The 21,545-nt window shown below is 59.8% G+C and overlaps 1 protein-coding gene across 2 annotated transcripts in view; it reads left to right on the top strand.

Moving 5' to 3' along the window:
• Positions 1-768: 768 nt before the first annotated feature.
• Positions 769-21,545, top strand: part of LOC133350515 (CXXC-type zinc finger protein 5-like) — a 28,663-nt gene continuing 7,886 nt past the window's right edge. The window contains exons 1-2 of one of the 2 annotated variants that reach the window (XM_061564874.1): positions 769-1,469; positions 15,139-16,536. In XM_061564874.1, the coding sequence (XP_061420858.1) occupies positions 15,364-16,536 (1,173 nt within the window). In that variant the 5' untranslated portion in view covers positions 769-1,469; positions 15,139-15,363. Of the gene's footprint in view, positions 1,470-15,138; positions 16,606-21,545 lie in introns of both variants that reach the window. The other variant, XM_061564873.1, reaches the window with a different exon arrangement.

Below are 21,545 nucleotides of genomic sequence, written 5' to 3'. Positions count from 1 at the left end.
AGTTGTAAACATGAGATGAGCACCACGTGAATTTTTGTTTCGACGAAAAATCACGGAGCTTTGTTCATTAATTTGTTTTTGAACCCAGGGTGACACCTCAAAGAGTCCTGACGCCTCTCGTGCAAGGGAGACCTGGGCCCGGTTCCTTCGTAGCGCGTGGAACTTGATAGAGGAGATATCTTCTCGAAACAAACCAAAAAATTATGTTAGAAAAAACGAAACGAAACTGGAAAGCATCCTTGCGTTTAAGACGTCTCTCCCCACTCCCCCTCCCCTCTCTCTGTACAATGCGTGGCCGCGTCCCTCGTCTGTGCGTCCAACCTCCCTGGTCCCCGGCCTCCTGGCCTCGCGAGAGGCGGGTGGTAGGCCGTCCTCTCCTGCGGGGTGCCTCGCCGCCCTTCCACGCACCGAAAATAAAACATTCTCTCTCGCTCTCTCTCTCGCTCTCTCTCTCGCTCTCTCGCTGGCGCGGCAGCGGCGGCGCGGCGCGTCCTTTCAGGGCTTTGCTGACGGTTGAGCGCCTTCGAAACCACAGCGCCCAGCCGCGACGCACCCCCTGCCCACACCACCCCCCAACCCCGTTCCCCCCATCCCCCCGCGAGCCTCTCCTCCCCCCACGCCGCCACCTCCCATCCTCCCACCCTCGCTCCTTCCCCCCCCACCCACCCACCCCGCTACCCCCAACCCCCACCACCCGCTTGGGACGCCGCCGCTCGCGAGAGGGAAGGAGCGCGCGCGGGCGAGAGTCACTCACAACGCGCACGCGGGCCAGACGGACAGTCAGAGCGGAGAGAGCGAGCGGAGAGAGCGAGCGGAGAGAGCGAGCAGCGAGCGAGAGAGAAGAGAGTGGAGAGATCGCACGAAGCGGCAAGCAGTAGCGGCAGCAGTGATCTCAGCGCAGTAGCTGCGGCCGTAGCAGCAGCAGCAGCAGTGAGAACCAGTAGCGGGCATTAGTTGAGTGTGGACGCGAACACAGCGGCGTGGGTTCGGCCGGCCACTTGGAGGCGGCTTCCCCTTTCAGCGCCGCGGCGACCTCAAGACCGCGCACGGCCCCGCCACCCCCGCCCCCCCACGCCCGGGCCCCTCCCCCCGCGCATCACGCCGAGAAAAGCGCGTCCCCTCCTCCTCCTCCTCCCTGCTCACCCTCCTCACCTCGGCTTCAGCGGCGACACACGCACTCACCCTGCCCGCCCCGCGGGCCAGACACAGCGAGCGAGCGGACGGAGCGCATCTATCCCCGACTGCACTCGGCAGAATTTTTTTGTCTCTCCTCTCTCAGTTATAACAACAACAAACCCAACAACAACAACAACTCGAAGTCACACCCCCCACGCCGCCGCGCTTCGCGTTTCTGAAATCTTCCGACGACGCCACCAACCAACGACGTCGGCCACGAACGAGAGACGTCACGAGAGTCGGGAAGAGACACACGAGGAGCCCCGACAGGAGCCATCCCCACGCCTCCCACGGTGAGTTCCTCTCGGCGTGTTTTGTTTCTCGAGGTCGGGGGGAGCCTGGTCGCTACCTGTCTCGCTCCTTTTCGGTGCCGCTCTGCCAGGGAAAAAATGTTCCGTCTCGCTCAGTCAGTCGCTGAGTCAGTCGCTGAGTCAGTCGCTCAGTCGCGACGCGGGGACGCGCGGGGGGGGGAGGCGAGTCTCGGCGAGATGCGGATTAGGGGACTCAGATCAAAGTTACGTCGAGAGCTGCGTGGGAGCACGTGGGCGGCGGCGGGAGTGGAACCCCCCTCGAGTTCCGCGGCGAAGCCAAGCGGGGAGGATAGGGAACACCACACACACACGCGGACACACACACACACGCGGAGACATACATATACACACACACGCGGAGACATACATACACACGCGGAGACATACATATACACACACACAGGCACGGGTGGTACGTACGGAAGTTGAGCCACGCTCGCACACACATACTCATAACACATGCGCGCCGCTGGGATGCAACACGTAAACAAATGCACACGCAGCAGTATCGCACGCAGCAGTATCGCACGCAGCGCATCGAAGCACACAGCGCACGCACGACGCGGGCATAGAGACGCGTTGTAGAGGCGGACTGTCACGCACGGATCAATACAGAAGCACACGCGCGTATACACTCGCACACAGACGCACAAACACAACTATGCACACACTCACACATACAGAAATACAGACATACACTGAGAACACATTGACGCACTGAAACTCAGACACCCGCATGTATGTATTGACACAACCACACACACTCGGGTTCACGCGCATATACAAATACAGCGATCTCACCGTATCGACAGAGAGACCATTGTAGGAGCGCGGGCGGTTAGCGAGCACATATTAAGGCTCACATACCCACACAAGCACACACACACACGCGCCTCCATAAAATACACACGGGTCTTTCTATGCAGTGTTCAACTTGACGCACTCGTACAGTCGTTGACACACATCCGCACTGACACTCCCAGACACACAGCTACACACACACACTCACACACACTCAGACACACACACTCGAGCACACAGATCCCTCTTTCCGCCCTCGCCGCGCGTTCTGGATGAGCGCGTGGTCGGGGTCGCGCGCACCTGCGGGGGACGGAGGCGTGGAGGACGAGAGGGGGGGGGGTCTGGCGTTCGCTAAAACCAGAGACGGAGTGGAGTTAGCGGCGGGGAGGCGACACGGGGGGAGGCAGGAAGCGAGCGGGCGAGTGGCGGGCGAGTGGTGGCGTCGCTAGAAAGGGGTCCTTGTGTGGAGGTCTCGCGGTACCCTTCACAGAACTTCTCCGCAAGTGACACACACACATCTGCCTGTAAACATTGACACACAATACAAAGATCCCCCCCCCCTTGTTTATCTGTAACAGACTGTTGGGGCAAGTACAATGAGCACCTCTGAATGATGCCGGTGTATAAGGTGGTGGATGGTCAGCACCATGCTCGGCCGCCTTTGTCTCCCCAGTGCTGATTATGTATTACACACCCGCACCGGGTACTCATGTAAGCATGAATCGATGTCCGGGATGCCTAGGACCGGTTCACATAATCGCCGTCGCTGTAATGTGGCCGTGAGTGGAAATCGAACTCGGGTCGCCGGGTTCGTATCGCAGTGCGCGAACCACTTCGCCATCGCTCCCCGCCACTCACACAACACAGAGAACGTAAACAAACGCGCGTGCGTGTACACATGTTATCAAGCTGCCTGATATCATGTTTCAGTGTGCACACACACGGACACACACGGACACACACACACACATTCCGCCACACGCACACACGAAATTACGCGTCGATGTCACAGATTCCAAACTCCTCGCGGGTGCTGATAATGGGTTTGCGATTAAGTCTGATAACATCCGTTTGATGTGACGCGCGGGAGGTGTGTGTCTGCGTGTGTGCGTGTCTGCTGCATGTGTGCGTGTGTGTGCGTGTGTGTGCGTGTCTGCTGCGTGTGTGTGCGTGTCTGCTGCGTGTGCGTGTGTGCGTGTGTGCTTGTCTGCTGCATGTGTGCGTGTGTGTGTGTGCGTGTCTGCTGCGTGTGTGTGTGTGCGTGTGTGCTGCGTGTGTGTGTGTGCGTGTCTGCTGCGTGTGTGTGCGTGTCTGCTGCGTGTGTGTGTGTGCGTGTGTGCTGCGTGTGTGCCGAGCTGGCGGTGCGCGCTGAGAGTGCGTTGTGCCTCTGGAGATGAAAGCGAGGTCAGACAGAGACAAGCAGCGAGACTCGCCGAATCGAGCGCCCGTCGAGTTTATGGCGGGTAGGGGCGGGGGGTGGGGGCAGAGTGCGGCGGGGTGAGAGACAGGCGGGCGGGGGCGCGAGAGAGGGTACACAGTGCGTGCGAGAGGCGGCCAGGGGTGATGCGTGCGCGTGTGTCAAGGGGTAGTAGTCGGGAGGGAACGTGTGGGTGACAATGGTCCCTGCTGTTTGACGCGGTGCGCGTGAGAGAGTGCGTGCGTGATCGTGAGTGCGTGCGTGGAGTAAGGGCGCGTGTCGAGAGAGTTCGCGCGTGAGTGGCACGGAGTGCGCGCGTGTGTGCGTGCATGCGAGAGGGTGAGCGCGTGAGTGTGTGAGTGGCACGGAGTGCGCGCGTGTGTGCGTGCATGCGAGAGGGTGAGCGCGTGAGTAGCACGGAGTGCGCGCGTGTGTGCGTGCATGCGAGAGGGTGAGCGCGTGACAGTGGAGTTCGTGTCGAGATTGCGTGCGTGACAGGGTGCGTGACAGGGGTGCGTGTGTGACAGGGATGTGTGACAGGGGTGCGTGTGTGACAGGCGTGCGTGACAGGGGTGCGTGCGTGTGTGACAGACGTGCGTGCGTGACAGAGGTGCGTGCGTGTGTGACAGGGGTGCGTGACAGGGGTGCGTGTGTGACAGGCGTGCGTGCGAGGAGTGCGTGGCTAAGAGGGAGCGGGGCGGTTAGGCCGCAGCCGTCGCGCCCGCGTGTTCATTAAAGCAGATTAGTCGCGCCGCGCGGCGAAACGAAAAACCCGCGTTGGCCTCAGGGGGGGGGGGGGGGGTTGGCGGTGGGAGGGGGGAGGGCGCGGGGGGTCGTGCCGGGGAGGGAGGGAAGTGGAGGGGTGGGAGCGAGCGAGCTGCGTGTGGCAGCAGCAGCAGCAGCCTCGCTGCTGCTGCTGCTGCCGCCGCCGTGAGACGGAGCGAATTAAAGCCGCGCCGCGCCTGGGGTCACCGCGGCAGAGCGGGGCGAGGACGGCGAGCTGCGTGGGAGGGATGCGGGGGGGGGGCTAAGGGGGAGGGGAGGGGGCAGCTCCTCCGCTTCCCCCTCCCTCCAACGCTCCTCGCTCGGCGGCTCCGCTCTTTATTCTTCGCGCTCGGCTGGGGGGCTCGAGTCTGCGGGAGCGCCCGATGTAAGGGCGGCCAGCTACCCACATCCCCGCCTCTCTCCCTTCTCCTCTCCCTTCCTCGCCTCCCCCCGTGCCGAGCTCGCCTTTTGGTCCAAAAATCCGCCGATGAGGACGCCCCCCCCCTCAAGCCCCCACCTCCCCCCCCTCGTGTTCGCTGACGACGCGTGTGGACACTGAATTCTTATTCACAGCTCAACAAAACTCACTCGGATGTTGGGGGGGGGAGTGAGGGGAGGGGGCCTAAATACTCCAAATAATGCACACGAGGCCACCCCGCACACGGCGCTTCCCTGTGTGTGTGTGTGCAGTGTGTGCAGTGTGTGTGTGTGCAGTGTGTGTGTGTATGTGTGTGTGCAGTGTGTTTGTGGACCCCCCTGGTGGAGCATCTTCGCCGGTTGGAAACATTTAGGCTGGCCTGCCTACGATCCATCCTGGGTTTAACCAGGCTGGATTGTGTGAGGAGCTCACAAATCCTTGAAAGATCTGGGCAAAGTCCCATCAGTGAGCTCCTCCGGCAGGCAAGGCTGCGTTGGCTGGGTCATGTAGCCCGCATGCCCAGCCACCGCATGCCTAAACAGCTTTTGTTCGGCCGGATCGAGGGGGCTAGACGGGCGCGGCACGGGCTGGAGAAGAGATGGAGTGATGTGGTACAGGAGGACGTGGAGCTGAGTGGACTTGCCGATGACTGGTACCAGCGGTGTCAAGATCGGCCTCAGTGGAGGAGGCTCGTGAAGGACGCTACTGGGCAGTTGGAGGCAGTCGCCCTCCAACAACAACGGAGGGCGGAGGAGCGACGCTCACAACAACGAGCGGAGCGCCGGGTAGCTAAAGCACAGCAAGTTGGCACAGTAGGGGGCACAGGTGGTGCATCAGCCAGTCATCTCGGTCATCTCGGTCAGTCGACCAGTGGCACCTGGGTCTGCCCCGTGACCTCCTGCCAGCGGGCTTTCGACACTTCACGTGGCCTCAAGGTGCACTTGGCCTGGCACAAGCATCGTGGTGACGTCACCGCCACTTAGTGGCGAATGGCGGTTGTTGTTGTTGTTGTTGCAGTGTGTTTGTGTGCAGTGTGTGTGTGTATGTGTGTGTGCAGTGTGTTTGTGTGCAGTGTGTGCAGTGTGTGTGTGTGAAGTGTGTGTGTGCAGTGTGTGTGTGTGCAGTGTGTGCAGTGTGTGTGTCCAGTGTGTGTGTGTGTGCAATGTGTGTGTTCAGTGTGTGTGTGTGCAGTGTGTGCAGTGTGTGTGTGCAGTGTGTGTGTGCAGTTTGTGTGTGTGCAGTGTGTGTGTGCAATGTGCGTGTACGTGGTTGTGTACGTGTCTCTGTGTGATGCACCTATGTGTGCGTGTGTGCGTCTGTTTATACGCCTGAATGTGCTTGCGCGTGTTTTTATGTTATGAGTCGGACGTATGTCAACACGTATGTAAATCTCAGTGCTCGTATGTGTTTGTTTTGTCAGTAATCGTGGATGTGTGTGTATGCCATTATGTCCGCCTGTATGTCAGTGTGTATGCATTTTAACGTGTGGGGAGCGGTGGCGCAGTGGTTAGCGCACTGCGCGACGAACCCAGTCACCCGAGTTCGATTCCCGCTCTCGGCCAACACCAGTGACGATTATCTGAACCGGTAATGGACCTCTCCTAGGTCCACTCAGCCTCAAATGCATACCTGGTGAGATGTGTAAACATCGCCCCTCGGCAAGACAAAGGCGGTCGGGCGTGGTGTTGACCACCCACGCCCTCGTGTGCCACAGTGCCGGCTTTTATAGGCGCTGCTCGCGAACAGCACTTGCCCCCAGAGTCTGTTACGGCTGCGCGGGGGATCTGAGTTTTTTTTAGTATGTCAACGCGTGTGTGAACGCGTGTGTCAATGTGTGTGTCAATGCGTGTGTATCCCCCCCCCCCCCACCACTACCTCATCGCCAACACGCGCTGCGTCCACCCGCCCCCTGCCTCCTCCCCCCGTCCCCGCCGCGGTGGCCTCTGTGCCCCGCGGGAGGGGTGGGCTGTGTGGTGGGTGGAAGGGAGGGAGGGAGGGGTTTAGGGGTCAATTGGAAAACGCGACACCCCACCCCTTCCCCCGCTTGCCTCCCTCCCTGCCTCCCCACCCCCACCCCGAAGCAGCAGCAGCAGCAACGCGAGACGCCAAGCGGCGCGTTTCATTATCCGTGGGGTCCGCGCCCGCAGGGAGTCTTTGTGCGCGCTCCGGGGGGCGGGGTGGCGAGTTGGGGGGAGGTCGGGGAGGTGGTGGCGGTGGGGGGGTACAGTGCGGGTTTATCCTCGTGCCGTGGTAACGGAGGGAGGAGGTGGTTGTGGAGGCAGGGAGGAGAGTCGTGGTTGATGGTGGGTGGTGGGTGGTGGTGGTGGGGGGGCTTAAGCGGTCGCCACTTTAATCAGGGCTGACGCCGCTCGGCGTGAACGCAACGAGATAAGAAGACGCTCGCCTGCTCTTCCACTCGCTCTCTCGCTCCATCTCCTGTTTACTCTCCCGCTCGCTCGCTTGCTCTTCCAGCCGCTCTTTCTCTCTCTCTCTCGCTGGCTCGCTCTCCTGTTTACTCTCCTAACTCGCAATCTCTCCCGCCTGTCCCTTCCACGCGGGACTCCCCTCATCAGCGGTTGACAACGCAAGCCCCCCTCACCCCACCTCCCACTAGCGGACGAGGTCCTTCCGACCCCCCATGGTCTGGCTCTAAATTAGGAAATAAACAAACAAGCCGGCAGGGTGTAAGCGCGTGTGTGTGCGTGTGTGTTCGTGTGTGTGTGTGCGTGTGTGTGTGTGCGCGCGTGTGTGCGCGTGCAGTGTTCGAACGATTAAAGCACTGCCGTACGAAACAGCCGATCCGAGTTCGATTCCCGCTCACGGCCAACACCATTGACGATTATCTGAACCGGTCCTTGGGCCTCCTCTAGGTCGGCTCAGGCTCAAATGAGTACCTGATGTGATGTGTCAAGCATCACCGCTGTGGAGACAAAGGCGGGCGGGCTTGGTGCCGGCTACCGGCCCCTATAGTATGCTGCTACCGGCCTTTATAGATGCTACTCGCTAACAGCACTTGTCCCAACAGTCTGTTTATACAGGGGATCTTTGCTGCCCGTGTACAGGTGTCTTGTTTGTCTCGAGTGTGCGCGCGCGTGGGGACGCGTGCATGTGTGTGTACACACTCCTGGGATTGACTTTATTTTAAAATATCTCCTGATCTCAGAGCAAAAATTAAGCACCGCCCTGAAATTCGCAAATTATGTTGGTGATGCTGCTGCTGCGTTGGCAGTGGTGCACAAGCGCAGTGAACAACAAACAAAAACAACCCAACACATTTCGTCAACAACAACAACAACTATGTGGCCTTAAAAGACAAAGACAAAATAGGTGACGTTTCGGATATATATGCTTTCTCTCAACATCGAACAAACATCCTCCCAACTTAGATGAAAATGAAAATATGCCACGCGAAACCAAGGTTTTATCCATCCAGCAGAGTTTTATTTTTGTTACCAGAATTCCCAGCATGGTGAGCATGTCAAGATGACATCGTGACCACCCGCACTGGCTCGAGAGTTCGGCGCTGGGGGTGTTGGGGTAACGTGTCCGTGTGCCTCTTTTATCGTTTCGCTTTCGCTGACGAATCCGCGTTGACGCTAAACGGTAAAAAACACATAGAGGCCGCGTTTGACGGCGGTGGACAAAACTAAAACAACAACTGCCATCGCAGTCCCTCGACTCGCAGAGAACTCGACGGCAAGCCGACGGTCCGCCGTGCCTAGACACAAGGGCGACGCCAACCACGGCGATGATGATGAGAGTCTCTCAAGAAGGACCACTGCCCGAAACGTCGGCCAACGCCGCTATACATGATTTTGTTAGAAGGCAGTACTATCGAGGATTATGATGATGGCGAAGATCCTGTGTAAATATCATTGCCACTTAAATTTTATATGCAAATTAATTCAAACAATCAAGTCATTCCTTTCAGTTCAACCATGCGTATCATGTCTTCTGTAGGAGCCCCCCCCCCGTGAGTCGAGCCACCCACAGCCTCCTCTGCTCAGCCCCCCCCCCCGCCCTTAACCCCCACCCCGTGAGAGGAGACCGGGGAGGGGGGGCGGCGGGGGGGCTCGTTAAGAGGAGCCTCCTTAAGGAAGCGAGCCCCAGGCGCCGCGCGTATTTATAGCCGCCCCGCGGAAACGACATTAACCCGCGCAGCGAGCGGCGGGGGCGTCCGTCGTGGAGGGAAACTCGATGCGTACTGAGGCCGAGTTTCCGTACCCCCCCCCTCACCTCGCCCGCTTTCCTTCCCAATCTCTTCAACCCCCCCACCCACCGCCACCGCCAGCGGCAGCTACCTCCCCGCCTAAAAAACGAAAACAAACCCCGTGTCCGCGTGTCCGCGCGCGGTGCCGCGTTGCGCTGCGTCGGGAGTTCGAGACCCGGGGGCGCCGACGCCGCCACTCCCGCCCACGCGAGACCGCGCGCGCCGGGGCACGGCCGCTCGGTCTGGGGAGGTCCCCCCGCCCCCTCCCTCTCTCCGTGCCCCTCCATTCCTTCCACACTCCCTCCCCCCTCCACCAACCCCACCGGTCGTACCCCACCATTCCTCCCTCCCCCCCCCACTCGCCCGCCCGCCCGCCGCGTCCCGTAGCCCCACGCGGCCAGGAGCGCGGGTCAGGAATTCGCGTTCCGCAGACCCTGCCACCCACCCCCTCTCCCCCTCAAGCCCCCCCCCCACGCGCCCATTCCCTCCCTCCCCCTGCCGTGCGCGGCTCCGTCTCGGCAGAGCGGGTGCGCGCACTCGCCGCCCTGTCACGCGCGCGGATAATTATCGCCGTTCATTATGGAGCGCGGCGCGGGAGCGAGGGGGGCTTGCAAACCGCGTCCTTTGTGCGCCGCGCGTGCCCGTGCCCCCCCCCCCCCGCGCCATCGGCTTCCCTCGCCTCCTCTCCCGCTCAACCTCCCCCATAGCACAGCCCCCCCCATTCCTCCTCCCCACCGCCCCTCTCTCGCCCTCTACACGACTACCACCCCCGCCGGATCGCGTCCCTTTCATTTCCTCTGCCTCTTGTTTTCGCGCTGCGAGGCTCCTGAACGAGGGAGTCCGGCGGTAGCCGTGCGAGACGAGAGGTGAGTTAGGGGAGAGGTTTGTGTGTGTGTGCGTGCTCGCGCCTGGGAGAGAGGTTCGTGTGCGCCGGTGTTGGTGCGAGTGTTTTTAGACTTTACAAGCACGTGGTGTTTGAGTGTGCGTATTTTTGTAGCTCCGCGTGTACGTGTTGTGCGTCCTTCACGTGTGTGCGTCAGTGTGTCCGAGCGTGTGTGGTGTGTGTGTGTTTTGTTTCTGTCGTGTTGTATGTGACTTTGTCCTTCTGACAGTCGTGTGAGTCTCCGTGCATGGAACGTTCGCTTCCACGCGCCGCGCAGGTGAGCGCCTGGCCCCGGCTCGATGGAGTTGGGGGGGGGGTGCAAAGCAAGGTTCATCACGTGGAGAATTAAGGTGGTGCCTCCAAACCCCTAGCGGGCGACCCCTAAAAAAAACCCGCGTACTCTGCGCGAACCCCTCGGCGCGTACCCGATGACATTCGTGTGACTAACGTTGACTGACGCGAGGCCGATACGCCCGGGGTGTGTAAGCGCTTATTTATTTATTTAGCCCGTCGCGGGGAGGGGATCGCGAGAGAGAGAGAGATGGCTGTTATTTATTTATTTGTGTACCTGGCAGGAGACGAAAATAGCGCGCGGGGGGTCTCCGCCCGTCACGTCGTGCGCGCGCGTCCGGAGACGCGCGGCGTTAATTGTCTCCCCGAAGAGAGCGCGCGGGGCGTGGGGAGGGAGGTGGGGGGGAGCATGGGGGGGGGGGGGTGAATACACACACATGTACACACACATGTACACACACATGTACACACATATCCGCCCGCTCGTATACTCACAGACTCGGTCATGTGCGGAGACGCACACGCGCGCATACTCGTCAACACACACACAGCCCTCCCCCGGCGAGCTCTGATGAGACTGCGCTGCGTCATCTTCGACCCCACGTCTGGCCTCTGGTACCGCTTTATCGGCCGCCAGGGCGCCCGTGAGCGCGTGAGGTATGCGGCGCGCGTGCGTTTCAGCGTTTGGGTCTCCCAGGAGTCCGCCGTGTCGCGCGCGTGTGTCGCTGTTCAGGCGGTGGTGGTGGTGGTGGGGGGGGTGCGACGCGGGAGCCGCGCGGATCGAATGGGAATGCGAATTGGAACGCAGAGGGAAGCGGAGCAATCAGATTGGGGATGGGTGAGCTGGAGGGGGGGGGGCACCGGGGGAGGGGAGGGGTGCCGGGTCGGGTCGGGAACCGGCGCCAATTAGAGGCTGATTGAATGAGCGCCGAGCGCGTGACGCCCGGAGGAAGGCGAGGGGGAGGGGAGCGCGGGGAGGGGGGGGGGCCCTGGAGGTTGGAGGAAGGGGATGGGGGGATGGGGGCGGGGGGTCGGGAACCCGATAGCGCACGCGGGGTCGCGGCAACAGACGCGCAATTTTAAACCGCGCGCACACGCACACGTCGACACACAAAGACGCACGCGCACACAGCCGAACATGATACATACGGACAGAGTCTCATCACACATACGCACGCTCCAGGCAGGCTCACTAACTCACACACGTGCAAAAAGACGTACACACGGGCGCTCTGGAACACAACAACAATAACAGCTGGTGCTCGCCACTAAATGATTGCGACGTGACCGCCGCTCTTGTGCCAGGCTATATGCACTTTGAACCTACGTTAGTTTTTTGTGTTCCTTTGGTAGAAATCATTTATGGACGGAGGGGTTTCCGACACGAGAGCTACTCTAACACACAAATCGGACAAAGGTCCCCCGTTTAGTCTTAACGGACTGTTGGGGCAAGTGCTGTTAGCGAGCACCTATGAAGGCTGGAACGGCACACGAGGGGGTGGGTGGCCAACACCACGCCCGGCCGCCTTTGTCTCCCCAGTGGTGTTTACACATCTCACCAGGTATTCGTTTGAGGCTAAGTCGACGTCGGGGAGGCCCATACACACTCTCACACTCGCCGCTGCCAAACCCCACGCCAGCAGGCGCATTGTCAACGTCTGCGGGAAATGAACAAAGCGCTCCGTGGGATGTAAAACAAAATGAAACTAAAAGTGGACGTCGACTTGCCGGAGTGCCATTCGAGTGAATTCCCGAGTCGAAATTCACACGAGGCTTCATCGTTCCGCATATTTGGGTGGTGGTGGGGGGGGGACTTGTTTACGATCGCAATCAGCGGGGAGAATTGACGAATTCTCACTCAGATCGCAATCAGCTGCCCCGTCGATCTGTCTCTCCACAGCCTTTGTGTTTTGGCGATGGACGCACACAGCGGGGAGGGAGGAGACGGGGAGGGGGGGTGTTTTCGCGAAAAGAAATTCAATGAGAGAAAAGAGAGGAGTGTGGGGGGAGTGGTGGCCTCGTAATGATCGCTAAAGTAATTATTATAACCCCGATCTCCATTATAAAAGTATAATGATCGGATTTGTTGGCGTTGTAATGTTTTAAAAGAAAATGTTTAATATCAGCCCCGTCGTCCGTCGCTCCCTCCGGACGTGACATCCTGCCTGCCAGCCATACAGCCAGCAAAACTTTCGTCGAATATACTTATCAATAGCATGTATATATATTTATTTGTAACCAAGTGAAAGCTAGCTCAACGAGCAGATGAGTTTGTCTCGCAATGGCAACCTAGCTTGACTCGAGTGTGAGCGAAAGAACAACAAATTATGTAACAAAAAACTCATCTTTATATTGTGTATAAATAACGAATGTCAGTAAAGCGACTAAAATCATCGCCACTGGCGTTGGTGACCGTGAACGGGAGCCGACCTCGGGTCAGCGGGTTCGTAGGGCAGCGCGCTGACCTCTACACCACCGCTTTCTAGGTACACACATCCACGCGCACACAGAGGCGCGTGACCATTCAATGCGCTGGGCACGCGTGTGCGAGCGAGGTGTGTGTATGCATGTCTTCGTAGAGAATGTGTGCGAAACGAGAGAGGGTATATCTGCAGGTCATCTCAGTCAGTCAACGCATCGTACTTGAGGTCTGTGCCGTGACCACCTCCTGTCTGCAGCGAGCCTTCGACACTTCACACGATATCCTCAAGGTGCACTTAGCCTGGCACAAGCGCCGTGTTGACGGAATCGTGCGTGAGCGCGTGCACGTTTTACGTGGCCATTCTGCCGCGTGTAAGCATGTTGAACTTCTTTCGCACCGTACGTAGCCAACCGTGCCAATCGGAGGCGCGTACGAGTTGGTATACTACACACCGGCGGTACGCAATCTGTCTGCGCGTACGTGTGTACGCACGCGCGCACCGTGGGAGGATTGCTTTTGGAGAGGAGGTAGAGACAGAACGGGCTGCGTGCGTGGAGGCTGTGGGGCGGGGGTGGAATGGATGTGGGAGGGAGAGAGGAGGAGGAGGGGGGGGGGATACGGGGGAGCGAAGCTGCGCATGAAATTTATGGCTGCGCGGCCGCGAGCCCCATTATCGCGCGCGGCGTTATCACTCGCGCGCACCCCCCGCGGCCCCGCCCCCCGCCCCCCGCGGCCCACGTCCTCCCCCACCATCACGCTCGCGCGCGCGCTTAACCCGTGCCGCGCGCGACCGGCGAGGCCAGGCGCGAGCGCGCATGCGCACAGCGCCTCTCCACATACGGGAGAGACGCTCTCACACAGACAGACACACACAGACAGACACACACAGACAGACACACACAGACAGACACAGAGACACCACCGCGGGGAGAGAGACATGCAGGGACACGCGCGAAGAGAGCCAGACATACGGAGACACGCAAGGGACACGCACACACACGAAGAGACACGTTTACAGCCACGCAGAAACATATACACGCGTATACACATCGACGCAGACATGTATACTCACAAAGACACGCACATAGACGCACAGCAAAGGGTAGCAGAAAGATACTAAGAAAAGACAGACACAAATAAACCAGACTTACACAAATAGAAAATTTCACATACACAACGAGACACACACACACCACAGGACACACACACAATAGCATACACACCACAGGACACACACACAATAGCATACACACCACAGAACACACACACAATAGCATACACACCACAGGACGTACACACACACTCACACACCACAGGACACACACAATAGCATACACACCACAGAACACACACACAATAGCATACACACCACAGTACACTCACACAATAGCATACACACCACAGGACACACACACAATAGCATATACACCACAGGACGCACCCCTCAGCGCGCACGGCATTCAATCGGCCCGGGGTAAATTGCGTAATTTCCCCGTGGCGGGGGGAGTCGGCGGGGTCAGACCTCTCGGCCCAGCTGGGGCGAGGCGCTCTGAGCGAGGCTTTATGAAAGGTGGCGGTGGTGGTGGTGGTGATAATAAAAACACGCACCCGCACGCACACACAGACACTGCTCAAACACAAACAGACGCGCGCACACACGCAAATACCCCCCCCCCCCCCCCAGGGCCTTCACAGACTGTTGGGGCAAGTGCTGCTGGCACTTATGAAGGCCCGCACGGGGGCGGGTTGTCAGCATCACGCCCAACTGCCTTTGGCTCCCCAGTGGCGATGTTTACACACCGCATCGGGTACTAATTTGAGGCTGAATCGACCTAGGGGAGCCCCAGGATTGGTTCAGAATTTCGTAGCGCAACGGGAAAACGACTGCGCCACCGGACACGCGCGCAAACAAGAGGCGTTCAAACACCGCGCACAAAACAAAGACACAGATTCCTCCCCACCCCCGGATAGGTTTTTACCAAACTGCTGTGGCAAGTGCTATCAACGAGCACATATTAAGGCCCGAACCACGGCGAACACACACACACACTCAAACACGCACACACACACACTCAAACACGCACACACACTCAAACACGCACACACACACACTCAAACACACACACACTCAAACACACACCCAAACACGCACGAGCGCACAAACACCACTGTCCTTGCAAACACCACCAGCGGCCACACGCGACCCGCGTGTACACGCGACACGTCAAGGACGCAGCAGTTGCGGACGCACGACTCGTGCACACCGCTGCCGCCACGTGTCCGCGACGCGGGCACCAGTGAGCGCGCGCTCACGGCGGAGTGAAGGTCACCTCGCGCACACGAGGCCGCGCAGCCGCTGTATAACGTGACCCTGGCGCGATCCCAGCACCACCCCCAGCTCCCTACTCACGGCCCTGTTTGTCTCTCTCGCTCGCTCACTTTAGGTTGAGGATACAAGTTCGCGTCAAGACTCCGTGCCATGGGGACTCGCGTCGACTCTGCTCGCTCCACGCCCGCCGCCACATCGCCCGTGGCTTAACGCGAATAAAGAAAGAAGAGAAACTCCAACGACCCATCGACCCCGACCACCGTCGCAAGGTCGCCGGCCTATCTTCACCGTCACCATAAGCGCCATCAGCGTCATCGTCCACGCCGCGGCACTGCCTGCCATGGCGCAGTCCACCAAGGTGTACGACCTCTCGAAGCGCAAGAGCCAATCGTCTCTGGACAAGCCCACGCTGCGGGAACACGACGCGCTGGGCTACGCCGAGATGGCCTTCGACGCGCTCGGCTTCGGCAAGCAGCAGTACGCGTGCGCCGTGGAGGCGTTCGCGAGGGACGGCTTCCTAATGAAGGCCCGCGGCGCGCACGCGGCCGCGCTCGCCGGCGGCGGCGGCATGGCCGCGCTGCACGCGAGCGGCGCCTACCTGGGGCCCCACGCGCTCTTCCCGGGAGTGGGCAGCGGAGCGGCGGGCGGCTGCATGAGCGACCACATGGTCATGGTGTCCAAGCCCATCCCCATGCTGCCCGTGCCCATTGGACAGTCCTTCGTGCACATGGTCCCCTACCTGTCGCGCGACGCGCTGCTCCCGGCCGCCGCGGCCGCGGCGGCCGCGGCGGCCGCCGCCGGCCACGGGTCCCTGCAGTCGGACAACGCCAGCAAAGCGGCGGCGGCGGCGCACGCCCTGCTCAGCTGCGGGCTGCCCATGACCCCCGGCGACATGCTGGGCCCCAAGGGCATGCTGCTGCGCCTCGAGCTGCCCTCCATGGTGCACGCGGCCGCCGCGGCCGCGGCCGCCGCCGCCTCGTCCATGTCCTCGCCGGGAGTGGGCTCCTCGCCGTCCGTCTCGCTGCCCCCGCACGCGCACGCGCACACGCCGCGGCCCAAGCAGGGCTCGTCGGGGCAGCAGCAGCAGCAGCAGGCGGCGGCGGTGGGGGGCATCCAGCAGCACCCTCCGCCCGCGGGGCTGCCCCAGGGCAGCGCCTTCCAGCTGGCGGGCAACGAGACTCTCACGGCCATCGCCGAGGCCGGGCCCGGGGCCGCGGGGGTCGTGGGCGGCGCCGGGCTGGGCGGGCTGGGCCTCGTGGCCGGACCCGGCGAGGGGGCCTCGTGCGCCGTGAAGCGCGCGGCGGGGCCCGGACCGCACTCGTCGGCGGGCGGCTCCGCCTCCTCCGTGTCGGCCGCCAAGAAGAAGCGGAAGCGCTGCGGGATCTGCCCGCCGTGCCTGCGGCGCCTCAACTGCGGCGAGTGCCGGAGCTGTAAGAACCGGCGCACGGGCCACCAGATCTGTAAACTGCGCAAGTGCGAGGAGCTCAAGAAGAAGCCGACGGCGTTCGCGGAGGTGCGTGGTGGTGGTCCCCGCTGGTCCCCGCTCCCTGCTCCCATCTCCGTGCTCCTCTATCTATCTCAGGTCCGCTGTCCGTGTCCCCCCCCCCCCTTCTCTCTGGTCCCCACCTCCTCACTCGCACCTCGTTGTCACCCAGATGCCTCTCTCCGAGCCTCCTCTCGATGTTCAACTCTCACTGATTCACCCCCCCCCCATTCATTTCTCTTCCATCTCCCCTCTTCTTCTATATTTTCTCTGTCACTGCCTCTCCGTGCCCCTCTTCCTCTCTATTGCCCCATGTCTCTCCTTCTCTTCTCCACCTCTCCGTGACCATCCCTTTACTTTCCTTCTTAGTCGTATGTCCCCGTGTTTTCCCTCTCCCCCTCTCTCTCATTGTCCATCTCCCTACCTCGTTTCTCCCTCACCCCACTCTCCAAAATTCTTATTCCGCGTTCGTCGCATTGCACGAGAGAATGGAGTGCGCTTGAGATGTAGAAGTGGAGAAGCTGCTGCTGCTGCTGCTGCTGCGTGCGAGTGATTCTGCATGCGCAGCGCTCCTGTCAGGGCGTCTGTTCAGAGCAAGGCCCTGTCCGAGATGCACACTTGAGGGTCGCGTGTTGGTTGGGGTGAGGCTTACATAGCTCTGGTTGGCATTAGGGTCACCGCTAAGATTGTTTGCGTCACGCCTGGGAGATCATTGTTGATACACACGCGCGCGTTTGTATAGCGTGTCGTATCGTCACTCTTTCTCAACACACTACCACATGCGTTATCACAGCCCCCGCCCCCCTCCACACACACACCGCTGGAGTCACAAGACAAAGATCCCCAGTGGAGCCTTTGACAGACTGTTGGGGCAAGTGCTGATTAGCGAGCACCTATGAAGGCCAGCACGGCACACGAGAGGGTGGGTGGCCAGCACCACGCCCGACCGCCTTTGTCTCCCGATGACTGATATTTACGCAGCGAACCATTTACTAATATAAATCTTAAGGGAGTCCCACAACTGGTTCTGATAATCGTCACCGTTGTTGGCCGTGATCGGGAATCAAACTCGCACAACACACACACACGTACACCCGCCCCCTCGCCCTTCAATGCCCCCCCCCCCCTAGCCCCCCCCCCCCAAGCCTCCCCCCTCTGCCGTCCCGCACGCCGCGTTCCGCAGTAACTGGAAGCACGTGGCCGGGTAACGAGCGAGGCGCAGGTGACGGGCGCGGGGCTCCAACCGCCCCGGGTGTAACCCCCCCCCCCCCCCGCGCCACGACTCCACACGCAGCCCCCCCGCACCACCCCCAACCCCCCACCCCACCACCCCCCCCCCCACCACAGCCGCCCCCAACAGCCCAGCCGGGGGGTCCCGTCCATGCGAGGCGCACACGAGGACACGAACGCACGCACACACACCGCACGTATACACACACCGCACGTACACACACCGCACGTACTAACACACCGCACGTACACACACCGCACGTACACACACACCGCACGTACACACACCGCACGTACACACACCGCACGTACACACACCGCACGTACACACACCGCACGTACACACACACCACACGTACACGCACCGCACGTACACACACCGCACGTACACACACCGCACGTACACACACCACACGTACACACACACCATACGTACACACACCACACGTACACACACCGCACGTATACACACACCACACGCACACGCACCGCACGTACACACACCGCACGTACACACACCACACGTACACACACACCACACGTACACACACCACACGTACACACACCACACGTACACACACACCACACGTACACACACCGCACGTACACAGACCGCACGTACACACACCGCACGTACACACACCGCACGTACACACACACCACACGTACACACACCGCACGTACACAGACCGCACGTATACACACCGCACGTACACACACCGCACGTACACACACCGCACGTACACACACACCGCACGTACACACACCGCACGTACACACACCGCACGTACACACACACCGCACGTACACACACACCGCACGTACACACACACCGCACGTACACACACACCGCACGTACACACACACCGCACGTACACACACACCGCATGTACACGCACACCGCACGTACACGCACACCGCACGTACACACACCGCACGTATACACACCGCACGTACACACACACCGCACGTACACACACCGCACGTATACACACCGCACGTACACACACTGCACGTACACACACCGCACGTATACACACCACACGTACACACACCGCACGTACACACACCGCACGTATACACACACCGCACGTATACACACACCGCACGTACACACCACACACCGCACGTACACACGCACCGCACGTACACACGCACCGCAGGCACACACACACCGCACGTACACACACCGCACGTACACACACACCGCACGTACACACACACCGCACGTACACACACACCGCACGTACACACGCACCGCAGGCACAATGCACGCGGTTTGCCTCATGACGAGGCGACTCCGCAGCGGGGAAGCAGCAGGCGGAGCGGGGCTAATGGAGCGGGTGATGGGATGTGCGTGGGTGTTTGTGGTTTGTGGTGGTGGTGGAGGGAGCGGGGAGGGGGGGGAGGACAGAGCGGCCCCGCCGTGTTTTGTCGACTCGTGCCGCCGCGTGACGGAGCGGACACGGGAACGCGAGGCGAGATCGCGGCGAAGCGGGAAAATAAAATACCCGCGCGCACGTACACACAGAGTACACACACACACAGAGTACACACACACCTACACACAGAGTACACACACACCTACACACACAGAGTACACACACACCTACACACAGAGTACACACACACCTACACACAGAGTACACACACACAGAGTACACACACACCTACACACAGAGTACACACACACATACACACAGAGTACACACACACAGAGTACACACACACCTACACACAGAGTACACACACAGCTACACACAGAGTACACACACACCTACACACAGAGTACACACACACCTACACACACAGAGTACACCCACACCTACACACAGAGTACACACACAGTACACACACACCTACACACAGAGTACACACACACACAGAGTACACACAGAGTACACACACACCTACACACAGAGTACACACACACACAGAGTACACACAGAGTACACACACACCTACACACAGAGTACACACACACCTACACACACAGAGTACACACACACCTACACACAGAGTACACACACACCTACACACAGAGTACACACACACACAGAGTACACACACACCTACACACAGAGTACACACACACCTACACACAGAGTACACACACACCTACACGCACAGAGTACACACAGACCTACACACAGAGTACACACACAATACACACACACCTACACACAGAGTACACACACACAGAGTACACACACACCCACACACAGAGTACACACACACACAGTACACACACACACCTACACACACACTATACACACCCTACACACAGACTACACACACCACCTATACACACCCTATACACACAGAGTACATACACACCTACACACAGAGTACACACACACAGAGTACACACACACCTACACACAGAGTACACACAGAGTACACACACACCTACACTCAGAGTACACACACACAGAGTACACACACACCTACACACAGAGTACACACACAGAGTACACACACACCTACACACAGAGTACACACACACCTACACACAGAGTACATACACACACAGTACACACACACACCTACACACACACTATACACACCCTACACACAGACTACACACACACACCTATACACACACAGAGTACACACATAGTGGGTAGTCAGCGCAGCGCCCGACCGCCTTTGTCTCACACAACGCACCGGGAACTCATTGGGGGCATCGTCGACCATTGCCACTGGGGTTGGCCCCGAGCGGGAACTCGGGTCGCTGGGTTCGTAGCGCAGCGCGCTGACCGCTACGCTACCGCCCCCCGCACACACTCGCACACTCACACACTCACTCACACGCACACACACACTCACACACACACACACTCACACACTCGCACACTCACACACGCACACACACACACGCACACACACACTCACACACTCACACGCACACTCACACGCACACACACACACTCACACGCACACACACACGCACACACACACACGCACACACACACGCACACGCACACAAAGACAAAGATCCCCCGTATAGCCTGAACAGACTGTAGGGGCAAGTGCTGTTAGCGAGCACCTATGAAGGCCGGAACGGTACACGAGGGGGTGGGTGGCCAGCACCACGCCCGACCGCCTTTGTCTCCCTAGTGGCGATGTTTACACACCGCACCAGGTACTCATTTAAGGCTGAGTCGACCTAGGGGAGGCCCAGGACCGTTTCAGATAATCGTCACTGGTGTTAGCCGTGAGCGGGAATCGAACCCGGGTCGCCAGGTTCATAGCGCAGCGCGCTAACCGCTACACTACCGCTCCCCACACACACACTCACACGCACTCACACACTCACACACACTCACACACACGCATGCTCCCGTGTCCCCCCGCGGTGCCTGGCCCACTCCATGAGTCCTGAGTTAGAGGTTCGGACTCCCGCTGTACCCACTGCTAACTCAATAACTTAGTAAGTAGCTCACTGTGTTGGTAATGACTCACAATGAACTAACTCACCAACTACCAACGAGCTGATATAAAGATGATTACGAGCTAGCTTTTAACCAGCTCCTACTATACTAGTTCACAATCAAGTTGCTCCTGATGATAAACTCGTTAACTATCTCACCACTAACGATCTCCTAACTCTACCCTGCCGAGGAGCGACGCCGGGGTCGTGACACGGGATGTCTCCCCTCTCTCCCCGCGGGCTTGAGTCGCCACGTCGCCCCGGGGGTGGGGTGGGGGGGGGTCGAGGGGTTCGTCTTGTGGAGGGGAGCGGGCGAACTGGCGACGGTTCCAAGGGACGGGGAGGGGAGATCATCCGTCTCTGTCACGGGGGGCGG

Source organism: Lethenteron reissneri, chromosome 34 (assembly GCF_015708825.2).
Source record: "Lethenteron reissneri isolate LAM-NWPU_2019-01 chromosome 34, ASM1570882v1, whole genome shotgun sequence".
In the NCBI taxonomy this organism is placed as follows: domain Eukaryota; kingdom Metazoa; phylum Chordata; class Hyperoartia; order Petromyzontiformes; family Petromyzontidae; genus Lethenteron; species Lethenteron reissneri.
Note: the sequence above shows the minus strand (reverse complement) of the source record. Positions and strands in the feature narration are given on the sequence as shown.